The sequence below is a fragment of the Tachysurus fulvidraco genome, chromosome 2 (genome assembly GCF_022655615.1).
Source record: "Tachysurus fulvidraco isolate hzauxx_2018 chromosome 2, HZAU_PFXX_2.0, whole genome shotgun sequence".
In the NCBI taxonomy this organism is placed as follows: domain Eukaryota; kingdom Metazoa; phylum Chordata; class Actinopteri; order Siluriformes; family Bagridae; genus Tachysurus; species Tachysurus fulvidraco.
This window is the reverse complement of record NC_062519.1, coordinates 9,873,218-9,888,282: the sequence shown is the minus strand read 5'-3', so window position 1 is coordinate 9,888,282 and position 15,065 is coordinate 9,873,218. Positions and strand designations below refer to the sequence as shown.

At 39.1% G+C, this 15,065-nt stretch overlaps 1 protein-coding gene across 10 annotated transcripts in view; it reads right to left on the bottom strand.

Moving 5' to 3' along the window:
* Positions 1-15,065, bottom strand: part of eif4g3a (eukaryotic translation initiation factor 4 gamma, 3a) — a 48,733-nt gene that overhangs the window by 20,520 nt on the left and 13,148 nt on the right. For 2 of the 10 annotated variants that reach the window (XM_027165385.2, XM_027165390.2), the window contains exons 3-10: positions 13,341-13,478; positions 12,018-12,095; positions 11,368-11,460; positions 9,276-9,308; positions 2,166-2,348; positions 1,370-1,481; positions 1,031-1,143; positions 470-586 (exon numbers count right to left, since the gene is read on the bottom strand). In XM_027165385.2, the coding sequence (XP_027021186.2) occupies positions 470-586; positions 1,031-1,143; positions 1,370-1,481; positions 2,166-2,348; positions 9,276-9,308; positions 11,368-11,460; positions 12,018-12,095; positions 13,341-13,478 (867 nt within the window). Of the gene's footprint in view, positions 1-469; positions 587-1,030; positions 1,144-1,369; positions 1,482-2,165; positions 2,349-5,944; positions 6,124-9,275; positions 9,309-11,367; positions 11,461-12,017; positions 12,096-12,382; positions 13,262-13,340; positions 13,479-15,065 lie in introns of those variants that run through there. The other 8 variants (XM_027165386.2, XM_027165387.2, XM_027165388.2 and 5 more) reach the window with 8 other exon arrangements.

Here is a 15,065-nt window from a genome sequence, read left to right as displayed (position 1 = left end):
TATTCTCCCTTTATTTTTAGAGCTTTATACCACACTACTGTTGAATGCCTGAAGCTGATTGGTCAGAAGATGAGCATTATTTTCGTATAACAGCACAGTGAGGACATTAATGATTAACATTACTCAGTAAATCACTGGGATCTAAACGAGTATGTTTAATTCCTAACATATCTACATGTAAAGCCTATAAGTACATTTACTATTTAAAGTTGACACAGTACAGAGCACAGCCAGGCACTGCAGTATTGACTATTTGGGCCTCCACTGTGATACCTGTGCTTGTTCCTTACACATAGGGAAGGGGTTGAGCGATTAAACTACTTATTGTAGCGTACCAGTGTAATGACAATAAATGTATTGTAGATGCATTAATGGGCCAATAAACACAATTTTTTGTATTTGCAGAAAAAAAGTTGGCAGAAAGACAATAGGTACATAGCAGTGAGAAAGCCTGTAGTGGTGTTCATACCTGTGGAGGGGTTGGGGTGGAGGAAGGACGGCCCACAGGGGGCGTGGTATTCCCACTACCAGCCATGATCTCCTCTGTAATGTCTTTCCCACCTTGGTTGGGGTCCCGAATCCGGATCTGAGAGAACAGAGAGAGTAAGCACAGTCATTATCATCACTAAAGCAGGAACCGGGATTCATTCCTCTTCTCTATGCCTTTACTCTGCTAATCATGGTCATGTGCATAAACTCACTGTACAGAATCAGGATTATCCAGTGCACGCCAGACTTTAAATGATTTTTGAGAGCATATTTATCTATTTCACTGTATCTGTCCTAATTTGGAGTTCTATTCCTTTGATATTTGATGAGGTAAAACTATATAACTGGCAATTAGTACCTTTTCACTTCAAACACCACAGCAATTGGTCAACTCATAAAATCTTTATTTACTAAATAATTTAAGTAGATTTGAGAATTTAACAATACTGGTACATACAATAGTTAAGCATCTACAAAGTATAATAGCTCCAAGACGACTACTTTAAATTCGAACTGGTTGTGAACAATTGAGTGCACTCACTTGTTTCTTCTCACGTTTGGCTGGTGGAAGCTGCTGTGGTGCTGTAGGCACTATAATTGGGGCTGAGGAGGGATACACAGTCTGGCCTTGAAAATATGCTGGACCCGGAGCAGCTGTTGTTAAAAGTGAGACATGAGAAAATACAGTAGAAAAACGAGACACATCATTATTTCATATGACTCACTGATCAAAACAGCTACTGAGGATATGGTTCAGGAATGTGGTTAGAGATCAGTCAGTGCTGTCATCATCGGATAAACAGAAAAACAACTGCACGTGACTGAAACCAGCTGAGTGTAAGACAGACTATTGAAAGGCATAGTTCGGTTCTGCACTAACCGTAGGGTGCAGAGTATTCTCCTGGGCCAGGCCCGGGGTAAAAGGTTCCAGAAGCAGGAGGAGGGACAGAGAACTGCTGTGGAGGTCCAACATATGGTGAACTGTGTCGATACTGAGGATTACAAGGAAGGAATCCCGGTTAGGCCAGGACTTGTCCAAAGTTACACTATTTCAATTAGAAATGGCCTCCAAGAAGTCAATTACATAGTGGTGATATAGATACTACATCTATTGGACAAGAGCAGCAGTTATATAATGCTTGGGTAAAATCTCCCACACTCCCTTGTATGTAATTAATGTTATGCTAACTGAATTATTCCCATCTATCTCGTGTAAGAGCCTGTCCCTTACAGAACAATAATGAGTACAAGTTCGATCGTGCCTAATGTTTCTGTACATGTGCTGAGCTGCAAACTTGATCTCATGCAGTGAAGACATGTAACTGGAGACAAAACCTCCCCAAATGTCTCACAACTCAGAGAACTTTTATTATTTATATGAATTGCTTCATTTTATTTCATTAATTTAAACAGCTCTTCCCTGCACCCTATAAAGAAACATTAGCAAAATGGTAAGGACGTAGATTCACTGTATGAAAGACAAGACAACTTTAGATTACATACAAATTACAAATCTTGCTAAATCTGGGATTCAGATTAACGTTGAGTATAAGGCTGGAAGAGAAATGTATGCAAAGAACTAAAGAAATAGTGAAATGCCATAATGACTAAATAGGCTGTTCTAGAGCAGTACTGTACATATAGGCAGCGCTCAAAGGAGATTGGGGTTCAGGTACCTGAGGGATGTAGTACTGAGCCGTTTGTGCTGAAGGAAAGGCCATTGGAGTCATGGTCATCATGATAGTTTGGTTAGTGGGATAGACAGCAGTGGCCGTGGGGGTCTGAGAACCAGGTCGGAGTGATGGAGCATTGGTGGGAAGAGCAGGTCGAGGTGTCTGCATCTGAGCTCTGTGCAGGAACTGCAGTGGGGGAGAGAGAAAGTATAAAAGAGCATCAATCCGTTATTCTGAAGAAAATATCCAACTATTTCAGGATTAAATGGTGCCAACAAGAATATGAAGTGATCTTGTGTTTCCTTGTATAATGGCTATTCAAGCTGGGAGCTGAATTAATTTTAACTCCACACTATTTCATTGTTCCTGTCAAATACATTAATTATTAATATTAACTATTACATGAGGAAACAAGTAATCATGTAAGTCAATTTCATGCTTCATAATTTGCGGCATTTTTACCCTCATTAAGCCTCTGGCATCATCAAATAGTGTGTGCCTCCTGGAAAAGCCCTACCCTGCCTTATGGTAGCTGTGAGCATCAGATTCAAAACACTAATGCTTGCCTACAAAGCCAAAAATGGACCAGAACCCTCTTATTTCCCATGTTTGTGTTAATGTATTCACCGATTGAAACTTCAAAGCACTTTTGTACGTGGCTATGGAAAAGGGCATCTGCCAAATGCTGTAAATGTAAAGGAAATCATGGCGTCCACGTCTAGTTCATAATAGGGGAAAATGTGGGTGGGGTCAGCTTTATTCTCAGGACTCTGTGTCCCTGTTATTATTGGCATCTGCTAGACATTACTGTGGCACCAAAATTCTATTAGCAGCCATTTAATATGGGTCCTAGATTGCAAAATTACGACAAATTGGAAGAACAAAATGAGCTTCATCATTACTAGAACTATTCCTGAAAATAACCAACATATTTGGTATATTTAAATGTTTATTTGAACCTTCACTACTTGCCTCATAAAATATTATATTAGCCTAAACTTACTTTCTGCAATTAACCCTATACTGCACTGAGGAAACACTATCAGTATCTCATCTGATTCTTATGGCTTAAAAGAAATCGATTTCTTAGCCACTCCTTTTAATACAACCAACCAAACAACCAAGAATAGGTCTTTAAATCAAGAAAAACCTGGCAACCACAGATATGCAAACTGAATAAGCCTTCCAGAAAACCAATTAAGCACCCGCTTAACTTTCCATGTATTGAGGATGTCTCAAACGTTCTATAAATCCCCTTGTGAATTTCTGCCTAAAAACACACAAACAGATTTGTGGGAGAATTGCATGATTTAGACCATACACACAGTTCTAGCTAGGTCAACAATGGAGGCAAAATCTCCTCTCTCTCTAATGACCCTGGCATGCAAATATTTCCTCAGCAAACTCAGCCAGTGAGGGTGTCAGCTGAGCAACTTAAACACAGGAGGTGACCCTTTGTGGCTCATCCACATTCATTCTTCTCTCCAACACATGGAAACAGTGAAATCGCCTACTTTTCCCATACCCATGATACCAATATTACTTAAAAGCACATCAATCCTCCCATAGCAGAAATAGCCAAACAAGTAAAGAGTCCTGTGTTGCGTCACACCCAGTAAAACAATTGCTCAGTTTTGCAGAGGTGATCCTACAGCTGGAATCCAAGTTTAATCTCCTCAGAAGAATCCATACATATGGTCCTTAGGAAGGAATTACACCAATCATTCCTCAGTTGCTAAATTAGTTATCTGTGTGGTCGCATGTCTGTGGCGTGCCAAGTTATATTTAATTTATTTATAACGGTCCCTCCATGATTTCCTCCAGGAGAGTAGATTGTGAGTGTGGGCGAAAATGGTTAATTTTGCTCAGAAAACTACTCGAAGGGGCAAAACTGCAAGCACAGGATTCTTCTTTTAAACTACTCCCGGTGAAGAGCCGTATACATGGACTTGTACATGTACATGAATCAGGGGGCTTTGGCTGAATTTGTGCTTTGATTAATGTCACTCAACAGGTCTTGGTCCAATAATTTAGAAAAACTGCAAACTATTCCTCTGAATATCATAAAATTGCTGATTTTGTATTAATTCTGAAATTGCAAAATCCTGGAGGGACTGTTTTAACAATGACCAGTGTCTCAAAGCAGCTTCACAGAGATCTTGGCATTGATTTAAAAAATGTACCCCTAATAACGTGCAATCTCCCAGAGACAAATCTCCCTGAGACAACATGCAGAAAACGAGGAGCCAGACCCAAAAGGGAACCCATCAGCTTACAGGATGGCACAGGATAGTACAATTATGACACTTAGTCATTTAGTATAATTAGTCATTACTCTTCCAGACCTGCATACAATATACAATGCTACTTGTGCTGAATGTGACCTTAGCTGAGAGATACACATCTTGTCAGAGGTGTTTACAGCCTCCCAGATGGTGAGGACACAACAAAATTAAAACAAGACTGATTGGGAGAAAAAACCTAGGAAAGTCTGGAGGACTGGCTTCATGTTGAGGCCTAGATACTCCCTGTTTTCAACTATATCACGTGTGTGAGGCTTGTTCAGTGAACATGAAGACATTGTACAGTACTTGAAATCAATGCTGCAGCAGATCATCGGAGAGCAGCAAGAGATAAATACACAGAACAAGTATTTGCATGCGTGTGTATGCAGGACAAGTCTCAACTTTTACTTCTATAAAGCCCATAGGATTAAAACACTTAGCATATTCAAAACTATTAGGCCTGATTCAGGAAGCTGCAGGCTAGGCGGTGTTTTAAGAAGGAAACAAAGCAGTCTTGCCTCCTTGCAAAAGCTAACTAAAGCATACATTTACTTCTGTGTTTATGGCAGAACTGAAGCACTAAAGGTCATGACTTAAATCTTCTCATGCTGTGCAAGAACTTGGATGGGCCAGGATCCTTGTTCTTTATTGCTGTACTAAAAGAGAAAAGCTTTGTGAATGGTAAATTGTAGATTTGAAGGTTTGAGTACACACACAATTGGTACATAATTGTGCAATCACACAGTTACACACAATCACACTGAGTAATCTTAAAAGCCTTTAAGAATTTCAGTCTAGTAAAGTTGTTTATCCAAAGCAGAAGCAAAAGCTTACAGAATTCCCTACCAGAAAAGAGAAATAACCTCTTTACAGAAATAACAAATAAACCTGAGCACAACTAGCCAATGTGGACTCTATTAATGAAACCAAGCAAATGCAGCAGTGCTGACGATCTGATGTGTGTGTGTGCGTGTGTGTGTGGTGCTATAAGACACCCATGAGTCATTTGTGCCAACAGAAGTGAGAGCAGAGCAAGGGATTAAACACCACTTTTCAGAGATGTGTGTGTGAGCACACATGAAAGCCGATTTCTACTAACCATGACTCATTCATCTCAACATTGGAGACAGCACATTTCATAGCCCAAAAACAGTGTATCATCTAAATGTGCAGATCAGCAATGACAAAGTCATACAGCAATTCTTATATAGACGCCTCAAAATTCTGTCATGTGAGAGCCAGCTGATGAGGATGCATCATTATTGTACAATTACTTACATTATTATATAATATTCAGGAAATTCTAGTAGAAAAATAATTTGTTTTGGTAAAACTGGCTGACACGTTGACAGATGTTGCTCCCAGAGCTCTATTTACAAACCAACAAAACAACCATACTGGTGTTGTTCAGGTGACTTTCTATGCAACACTTGACCATTAGCCAGGACATTTAGTTACACAAGGACTGGCAAGAGATCTAAAGCTATTAAACGTCACCTGTTCTGCACGCTGGAAGTAATAAACCTGTCATGGCTCCGAAAATGACGCGACTCTATAGGATCCTTCCTCGGTTGAAAAATGTCCCATTAGGAAAAGCAGATTTTCATGTATTACTGTGTTAATTTTAGATTGCTGTGCTAATATAAAGCATCAGAGAAGAATTTGTTTAGAATAGAACACAACAGTATAGAATAGAACACAACAGAATAGAACGCAATAGAATAGAATAGAAGTAACTGAGACAAATACCATAATCCCCACCACCACACACTTAGACAGGCTTGGACATAAGACAATCATTGCTTGGCAAACATCGAGCTTAGTAAACTGCTAAGCACCAATCTTCTTCTTTTTTTTATTTGACATAAATTATTGAATATAACACATTCCAACTGCTTCAACAAATGTATTTGGTGATGTTCTGCCCTAAGATGCTGTACTGCTAACTCATTGCTCATTCCCAGATCCCATCACCAGCTGCTCTACAGTCAACAACTATTTTTATTAGTCAGATGCATGATATTAACACCAGTCAGTATTAATAAACTTAACAAGCTAACTGGGCCAGAAGGCCTTTTACAGCATGTTACGGAGGGCACAATGAAATGTACTGAATCCACTGTTTTACTGTACTGAATCCACGACTCCTTATTCTGACCTACATTCAACAGCCTTTTGCTGAAACAACAATTCACTCCCTATTGGTTTAAAATCTGCTTTAAGTTGCTGGTGTTGACAGATTGTTGTGGAGGCAGGCAAGAGCACACAGTCATGCTGCTCAGATGTCAAAACCCTCCACTATTCCCACATTGCCCCCCCCCCAAAAAAAAGAAAAAGAAGAAAAAAAAGCAAAGTTACAAGAGGAGGTTCATACATGGGAGATCCAGTGGAATTTGCTAAAAGCATAAAGTTTGACTAGAGAGCACTCGTGTTACATTGTGATTAGTTACAGTAAGAATCAACAGAAGGATCTAAAGCAGCCCTGATTACAGGTTCTCTAGAGAGTGTTACATAAGCGGTAATGATTACCATGCCTCAACCAGACTGCTTTTGTGAGTAGAACCAGCCTACTTTTGCCAGAACAGGAAACGAGGGGGAAAAAAAAAAAAAAAAAAAAAAAGTCCCATTGGAATAATTATAATGAGAGAGCATGTGTATGTGTGTGTGTGTGTGTGTGTGTGTGTGTGTGTGTTTATGCATCTGATTGAACAAGAAAGGGAGAAAGCTTGTGAAAGTGTAACTGAGAAAAGCACTAACGTCATCTTACAAGGCGACCAAACGTATCCAATTTGGATGAATGAAATTTCTCATGCCTCTGCTGCATTTCCTCTAAGCTGGACTTGTGTATCTGCAGGAGAACGCACTATTGTTCCTCCTCCAGATGGAGATCTTATCTGCGACACACATTTCTGTGGTGGTGACCCAGAGTGTGTGGTGCCAGTGTACAGACTAATGCAGCCCTGCTGGCACTCGACTATTAACAGCCTGTCAGAAATGTAATAGCCAGACAGTAAGAAGGTGCAAAAGGCTGAATCATCTGTGCTGGGAATGTGAACAGGAATCAAACACTGGAATAGATGCATGTGCTGACAGAATGTCATCAACTTTCTCTATTCATTTTTTGCTTGATAAAGTTCTCTTTCCTGCACTGCAGTACTTACAACAGTTCTATGAGCAACTCCTATGATCTAATAGGAGTAAGAAGTGGGAATGTAGTATTGCCATCAGAATTGTATGATTTTCTCTTGTGCGTATCTGGTGTATTTTATTTATAAACTATGAACACATTTAGTACTCGGAGAGACATCTTTTAATGACTTGAAGTGTAGTCAAGTGATCTCATCACAAATGTTTTTACACGGTTATTACCATTAATTAAACACGTTTTGTGCTAAATCATAAATTTCCCCAGTGTGTGTGTACAAGCCTGCTGGCTACTCTCTAAGCTCAGATATAGAACACTGACAGTTTGTGAAATACTATTGGTTTTACTGCACTAAGATAAAGTGCAGATCAAATGTCATCCTCTTATTACTTGCAGCTTATTTGAAACATTCTAATAAAACCATCAAAAGCAATACATGTTATTGACATAAGATCACACTTATCAATTGATTACACACTGCAAGGTATTTGGTTTTACTTTAGATTGTTACTTTCGTAGTTCACGCCATGCTGCTCATTGGCTTTGGTGTATTTTGCCCAAGAGTTTTTGGATGTTCCACATCACGTAATTGTGTGTTGCTTCCAGAGTCAAATGCTAAGGTAAAGAGTGAGTTGTCTGCACTGCCATTCATCTCTAATGGATGTTTTCTTTTAGGGGAAGTTGATAAAATGACAAGAAAAATTACACCAAGTCAAAGTCGGGTTTCTGCGATTCTTTACATTGAAGGTCAATTTTATTAATACAATATAAAATAACCACGTCTGCTACCCTTGTAATGAAAGCATTTTCTTAGAAGGGTAGCAGTTTTCTTTACTTAAATGAACAGAAGAGCCAGCTGATCATGTCCAAAGTGAACGGGCCTCGATAAGCCATTATGTTATTTACTGATTAATTCATAACTCCACATCAATTGCAATACATCCTCATAAGCAGAGGTATTAGTCAGTGCATGACTCTTCTCTCAATGCTGCTCGAAAGAGTCCAAGTCTCCTGCTACATCTGCATATGCTATGCGTAAATAAATCTCTGATATGTGGAAATCCTTCATGTTTGTACTGCAAAAACCCAAACAATCCCATATGGTGCATGGAATATAATGAGTGATTGTAAATAATACGTGTCCTTGAACGTCAAATGTTGAAGTGTGATGCAGTGTTTCTAGGCATTTCATGCTTGGATGAGGAAGCAGCTTTAAAATGCTTTCGGGGAAATTCTTTACCACTGTGGCCACATTCTTAGGAAATGAAGCTTTGTGAAATCGCGTGAAGGATTTCTGCTTTTGTTCTAATGTAGTGAGGTTGCAATAAATCAATATCCTCTAATGATGTCAGGACAAGTTTATATATCGGTTATGTATGTAGCTATTCAATGAACTACACGAATAAGTGAAGATCAACAATGATTAGCAATTTGTCAACAAGAAGAAACTTTTCTATATTAAACAATACATTTAACCGTTTATAAGCGGTAGAAGAAGGATGGATGGATGGAGGTAGCTTAAACGTTGGGGAACATCCACGAGACAAATGCATTTGTCTTTAAAATAGAACAATTTGCCTTAGATGATGTCAAGTGTCACCATACAAGTCTTTGTGAATGGGCAGCAACTATAGAAACCTATTAGCTATTAAAAACCCGTGATTGCACTTTGAGAGACTTTACCTGATGGTGGGTGGGACGAGGCCCCGTCAGAAACTGATGGAGACGGAACGATGCAGCAGCAGTCATAGAGAAAGAGGGAGAGAAAGAGGAAGACAGATTAGTTTACGATGGAGAAATGCACACTGTGCTGCCAGTTAAACATGTTCAAAATGGTGACAGATTCAGGGGGGAAGGGGAGACTGTCGTTTCCTCCCACATGTACAAACACACGCTCGTCAGCAACGCAGACGGTTCTCTTGGTGGATCTCAGCATGGCGCTAATGAGCTTTGTATCTGACAGCAGAAGGAGAAGCAGCCAGAGACACATGGTCGATTCCACACAACAGACAGGGTTTCCTTCACACACTCCAAATCAGAGGTGATAAATTCAAGCTAAAAAAAAAAAATCACTGGCTCTTCTTGTGGTTTCTGCTGTGTGTAAAGTTTTTAGTTTTTAATCACTTACCACTGTTTCCAACCTAATAGATTTAATTACCACAACATTAGCAATAGCTTTTGGAAAACAATTCCTGTTACCGTATCATTTAACACCATAAAAAAACAAAAAACAAACAAAAAAAACAAACAAACAAACAAAAAAAAACACAAAACAAAACAAAAGACTTTGGAAACCACAAGAGTAACCGTTCCATATGGCGCATTTCTCAGTGTTGTTTCAAACACTGAGCACAAATGCGTGCAAAATACATTAATGATCCTTTCATCTACAACAAAACTAATCTGTACATTTCCTTGATTGTAGATTGACTTATTGTCTATTTGCACAGACTCTTGCCTTGCACATTTTACACAAGTTGGAACACACGGTTTCATTTTTCCTTTTTCGCCCAGACTTCAGTGTCGTCTTCGCTCTGTAACATCATGGTCCAAGAGGAGTGTTCCTTCATTTCACTGTGTACTGCATCAGCTATATAGGGTTGCAACCACAATAGAAGCTTCGTAATATGACATCTATATATTAGTGGGATACAAATGTAGTAATTTGCTATAGTCATTAAATTTACTAATATAGTAAACCAACATTAAATAAATATACAGTGCACTTGTATAATTTAGCCAAGTACATGAGTTCGGAGTTTAATTCAGATTATTGAACTCACAACTTCCATTTGTACGTCAGCAATGGAGAGTTTACACCTGTGCAGATCAACCCTGAGTCATAATATTACCAAACAAGCCTAATGTACAGTCTACATCTTTCCAGACAAAAGTGTTAAAGGTACAAAAAGCTGTAAACCCCCCAACCAACAAGAAACTATAATAAACGATAGTTGTCACATGCCTGAATATCTGAGAAACAAGATTTAACCTTAAGATAATAAAATAATTAACAGTGCCAGTGACCAGTGGCAATAATTCTGACTTAAAATCCAGTTTATATATTTTATCTACCCATCACACCCATGTGTGTAATTTGAACATCCTATTCCAGATGTAGTCACCTTGTTGCTTTTTGTTTTTTTTAAAATCATAACCGTTTATTGTATCCGCTCTTCTGACAAAGGCCTTTTACAAAATTTTGGAGTGCGGCTTTGTTCTATTTATTTATTTATTTATTTCTCGTTTAGCAGTAAGACCATTAGAAAAAGCAGTGTTGTTCCAGTTCATCCAGTTCAGAGTTCAGTGAGGTTGAGGTCAGGACACCAGTGTTATTCCACATCAGTCTTGTCAAACTGTGGCACTGTCATGCTGGAACAGGTTTGGGCCTCTTAAAGTGAAGGGAAATTGCAATGCTAAGACATTTGTTTGGTTCCAACTTTGTGAGAAAAAGAAAACCCGGAGTTTGATGGTCAGGTGTCTGAATACTTTTGGACATATGGTGTATCCATATAGGGACCCACATTAAAAATAAAAAAGGGCAGTTTACACTGTTTAATAGAACAGCGAGCCTGCTTTCAGCTACGGCAAACAGTCCAAGTCAACAGATCAATTTAGCTGTGAAACATTATGATGTATTGAGTGATTTGACTCATATATATATATATATATTTTATACATAGGTCATGTGTGTATATAATAAACAAAAAACAAAATAATTTTAAACCACTGCATCAAGAATATGCTTCATGAGCAAAAAGTAAGCTGTACTTACGGGCCGACCGGAAGGTTGTACATTCACTGTCTGTGTCTGTGGAGAGTAGATGAGGGAGGCAGAGCCAGGATTCTGTGTGGGGCTGAAGGAAGGCTGGACAAACACAGACAGGGTTGTGTTTTAAACAGAAAGACTTATGCACAAGACTTTGGTACGAGTCATCAAGGGAAAAACGAGTATATGATCTAAAAAGAAAATTAATGTGTGAACATTTTCTTCATGGATCTTATTGCGGATGTCACATAACGACGGATAACAAATGACATTGACATCCATGTATATGTGGAGAGAAGAATAATAATCAGCGCATGTCAACCATGGCCACAAGTATGTCTTGACATTGCTTGTGAGTATGTGGTGGGTGGATAACAGTACTGTTACAACAGAAGCGGTTGAAAACTGTTATTAACTGTTCGAGCTTACTGAGTCGAATGCACAAGCCAGGGAGCTCTGACAGTGTGAAAGTTCTGCAGTCCCATTATCCCACATTCTAATAAAACTTTCTAAAAATATTATTCACCACACATCTCTAGAAGCTATCTATAGAAATAAGTCCATCATCAATTCAGAGTGAATGCTATAAGGTTTCATTTGTAGCCGAAAATAGCCAAGAGACAGTACAAGGATGGGCAAAGCGCTCATTTACTAACTACCTCATGGAACAAGTGAAACCTCTGTTGTGCTGTGCAGTTCCATTCCATTTCTTGGCTGCCTGGAAACCTAAGTGACTTGATTTTAACGACAAAACAAAATGAAATCACAGCTGAATATTGTACATTGGTCTAATTAGCTAATTAATTACATGAATACAGAAACAAATATACAGTCAGTTTTTTATGGATTAATTGACTTTGTAAAGTCAGCAAGACTGGTATTGTAAACAAACCTATTGCGATTAGTTACAACCAAGCTCAGTGCATAATTATTAAACAAGCATGCAGTAGAGATACATACTGATTTTTTTGTATAGCAAGAAGGTAGCCCTAATGAACAACGGGTGGTTTCAGAGTCTTACTTTAAGCCCCTGTTCAAACTTTGTGCTCAAATTCACAACCATCCAAAATTCATCAGACGAATGATGTTTTGTTGCTCCGAAGTCGGACGTCATATGCTGATAAGGTTTGTTTAAGACTACACATAATGCTAACAGGAGACATATGAAATACAAAAGAAATGATTTTCTTGATCGATCATGAACATCTCGGGCACATTTTAGATGGAATCGGTCAGAATTTCCTAATACTATAGTCAATAGTCTCAAGCCTACTAGCATACCGAGCTGACTTAAAACATGCCTGGCATGCATCCCTGCAGAAAAAAAGCAAGATATTAGTACATAATCTTTACCACTCGTGCAAAACAGGGTGCTGACATGTACAGACGAAAAAAAGTCAAGATAACTGTTATGGAAACAAATATAGTTTTTCACTTCATCATTCCAACAGAACACTGGCAAATTTCTCAGCAGTTCATTTGTATCAGCCTGGAATTACAGTAATTACAGTAAATACAAGATGACAACTCAGACTGTTGGGTTTGAAGCTCTGACACTGAGCGTGTTCAACTTTTCAGAGAGAGAGATCATTATTTCCTGCAGAAACAATTCAGCAAAACAGACACCACTCTGACTGTCTTTAACTGGTTTGGGTTCAATTTGAACAAACTGAAGCTAAACTGTATTATGTGACACATTAGAAGCTCATTACCAGAATATAATGGATGTATGATTTATCTGCGTATAGCTAAAACGGTTAAATCCAGATATTACACTTCTTTAACTGTGGAGGCCGACACCATTAACCAAGTTGTGTTTGTTCTTATTGTAACAAAGCATCAGAACATTAGGAAAAATGGAACTGGGCATGTCGCATTAGTAAAATATAAATTTCATCTGATTCACACTTTGAGGCCAGCTTTATGATAAGTCTATTCACTTTTAGATATCCAAAAAGACATAAAAGAAGCACACTCACTGCTCCGCCTGGTTCCCAGCCCTTAAGGTAACGGTAGGTAGGCGCAGGAGGGGCTGATACCTGAGGCAGAGCAGCTGAGGGGGCATGGCCTTTGCCCAGATCATGCAACTGGTAGGGAGGGCCAGGGTTCCTTGGGACCTGCAACACACACACACATTCACTGAGTTCATGTTTGTCATCACCTGTATCTCAATCACATGCTCTGGAGAACCCACTGTCTCACACATTTTTGTGTTTCCTCTGCTCTAACATGCTCTTCAACCAGAGAAGTCCTATTAACAAACTGATTTGCTGGTCTGTTCGATGGGTGAAAACGCTAAAATGTGTAGAACAGAAGGCACTCTAGGAGAACGGTTGGTACCCTGTGCCCTATGCAAACCCCCACAGCTGTCCAAGATTCCTACACATATCTAAAAGATGCAAACGCTCCACCAATTGTTCTGACTGTTATCGAAACAATGGTGTCATTCTGCTCTTGTCTGAATGAGCACACAGAACCCTGGCTGGCTTCTGAATGCATGTCCACTTAGTGAGTATTAGAACAAGAATAAACCGCTGAAAACGGAAGCATCAGGAAAGATGCCAGAGATAATGGATTTGTTGCTGCTGTTATAGAAAGAGGAACAATGCAGCCACAACACTGTATGGGACATCCAGAGGTCTTTATTGTCCGCAGTGGTTGAGTTTAGACAGGGAACTGGGCTTTGGGGAAGAGCGAGAAAGCAAGCGAGCGAGAGTCAGGAAAATGTCTAATGGTTTCAGATTCTAGCTTAGCCTCTTAGCTTTATACTAAATACTAAACTGAAAAGCATTTGTTCCCCCCATCATTTTGTGTCCTATATGTGATGTTTTGTTTCGGTCAGCTGCTAAGAGCAGATGTTTTAATGGCAGGTAAGCAGCAGCTTGCTCTTAGCTCTGGTCGTACTAAACTGAAAATCATTTTCTGCCAAGAGGCTAAGCTAGCATCTGAAACCATTCGAAATTTTCCTGACTCTCGCTCTCGCTTTCTCTCTCGTTACACAAGGACTATTCAACCGCACAACTTTGTTCTGCTTCATAATATAAAGAAAGTTTTCGATGGTTAATTAGACAAATGATCAATTTAAACTATTATCTATTGTATTTCCTTGTACGGACTTGTTATGTAGATAATCAGGCCTGTTGCCAGCTAATGGTTGATGCCGCTGCCTAATTACAGTATTTAAGATGCGTCATGTTCTAGTCCTCTGGTAAACCCTTTGGATGTTTATAACCCATTAAATCTTAGTTTCTATAATACAGGCACTCACCTGGTGTGAATACATTATCTTCTATTAGTGTGGGGTTTTTTTTTTAAACAGACTAAAAATGTTCCATTTCAAATCTTTCTTTAGGGGCCGTGTTCCACATTTTGACCTGTTTGTAACGGGACATTCAGGCTGATTACTTTTGTACACTGTAGGCTTTGACCAAACATGATTTTAAGGGTGAGACTTAACCAAAGCATGAGGATATTCAACCGGTGCCTAGCAGATGGCTTCAGATGAAAGTAATAACTTAAAAATGAAAATGTATGACATTCTGTTGTAGGCCTGACCGCCACGTGCTACATGTGAGTCAAATGATTTCTAGCAGTCCAAAGTGTTACAATAAATCTCCAGCTGCAGGTAGAGCATAGTAAAACTAGGGGGGAATTAGTACATCACATGATGAGATAAAGAGGCAGGAAGATGATTATTTGGTGTT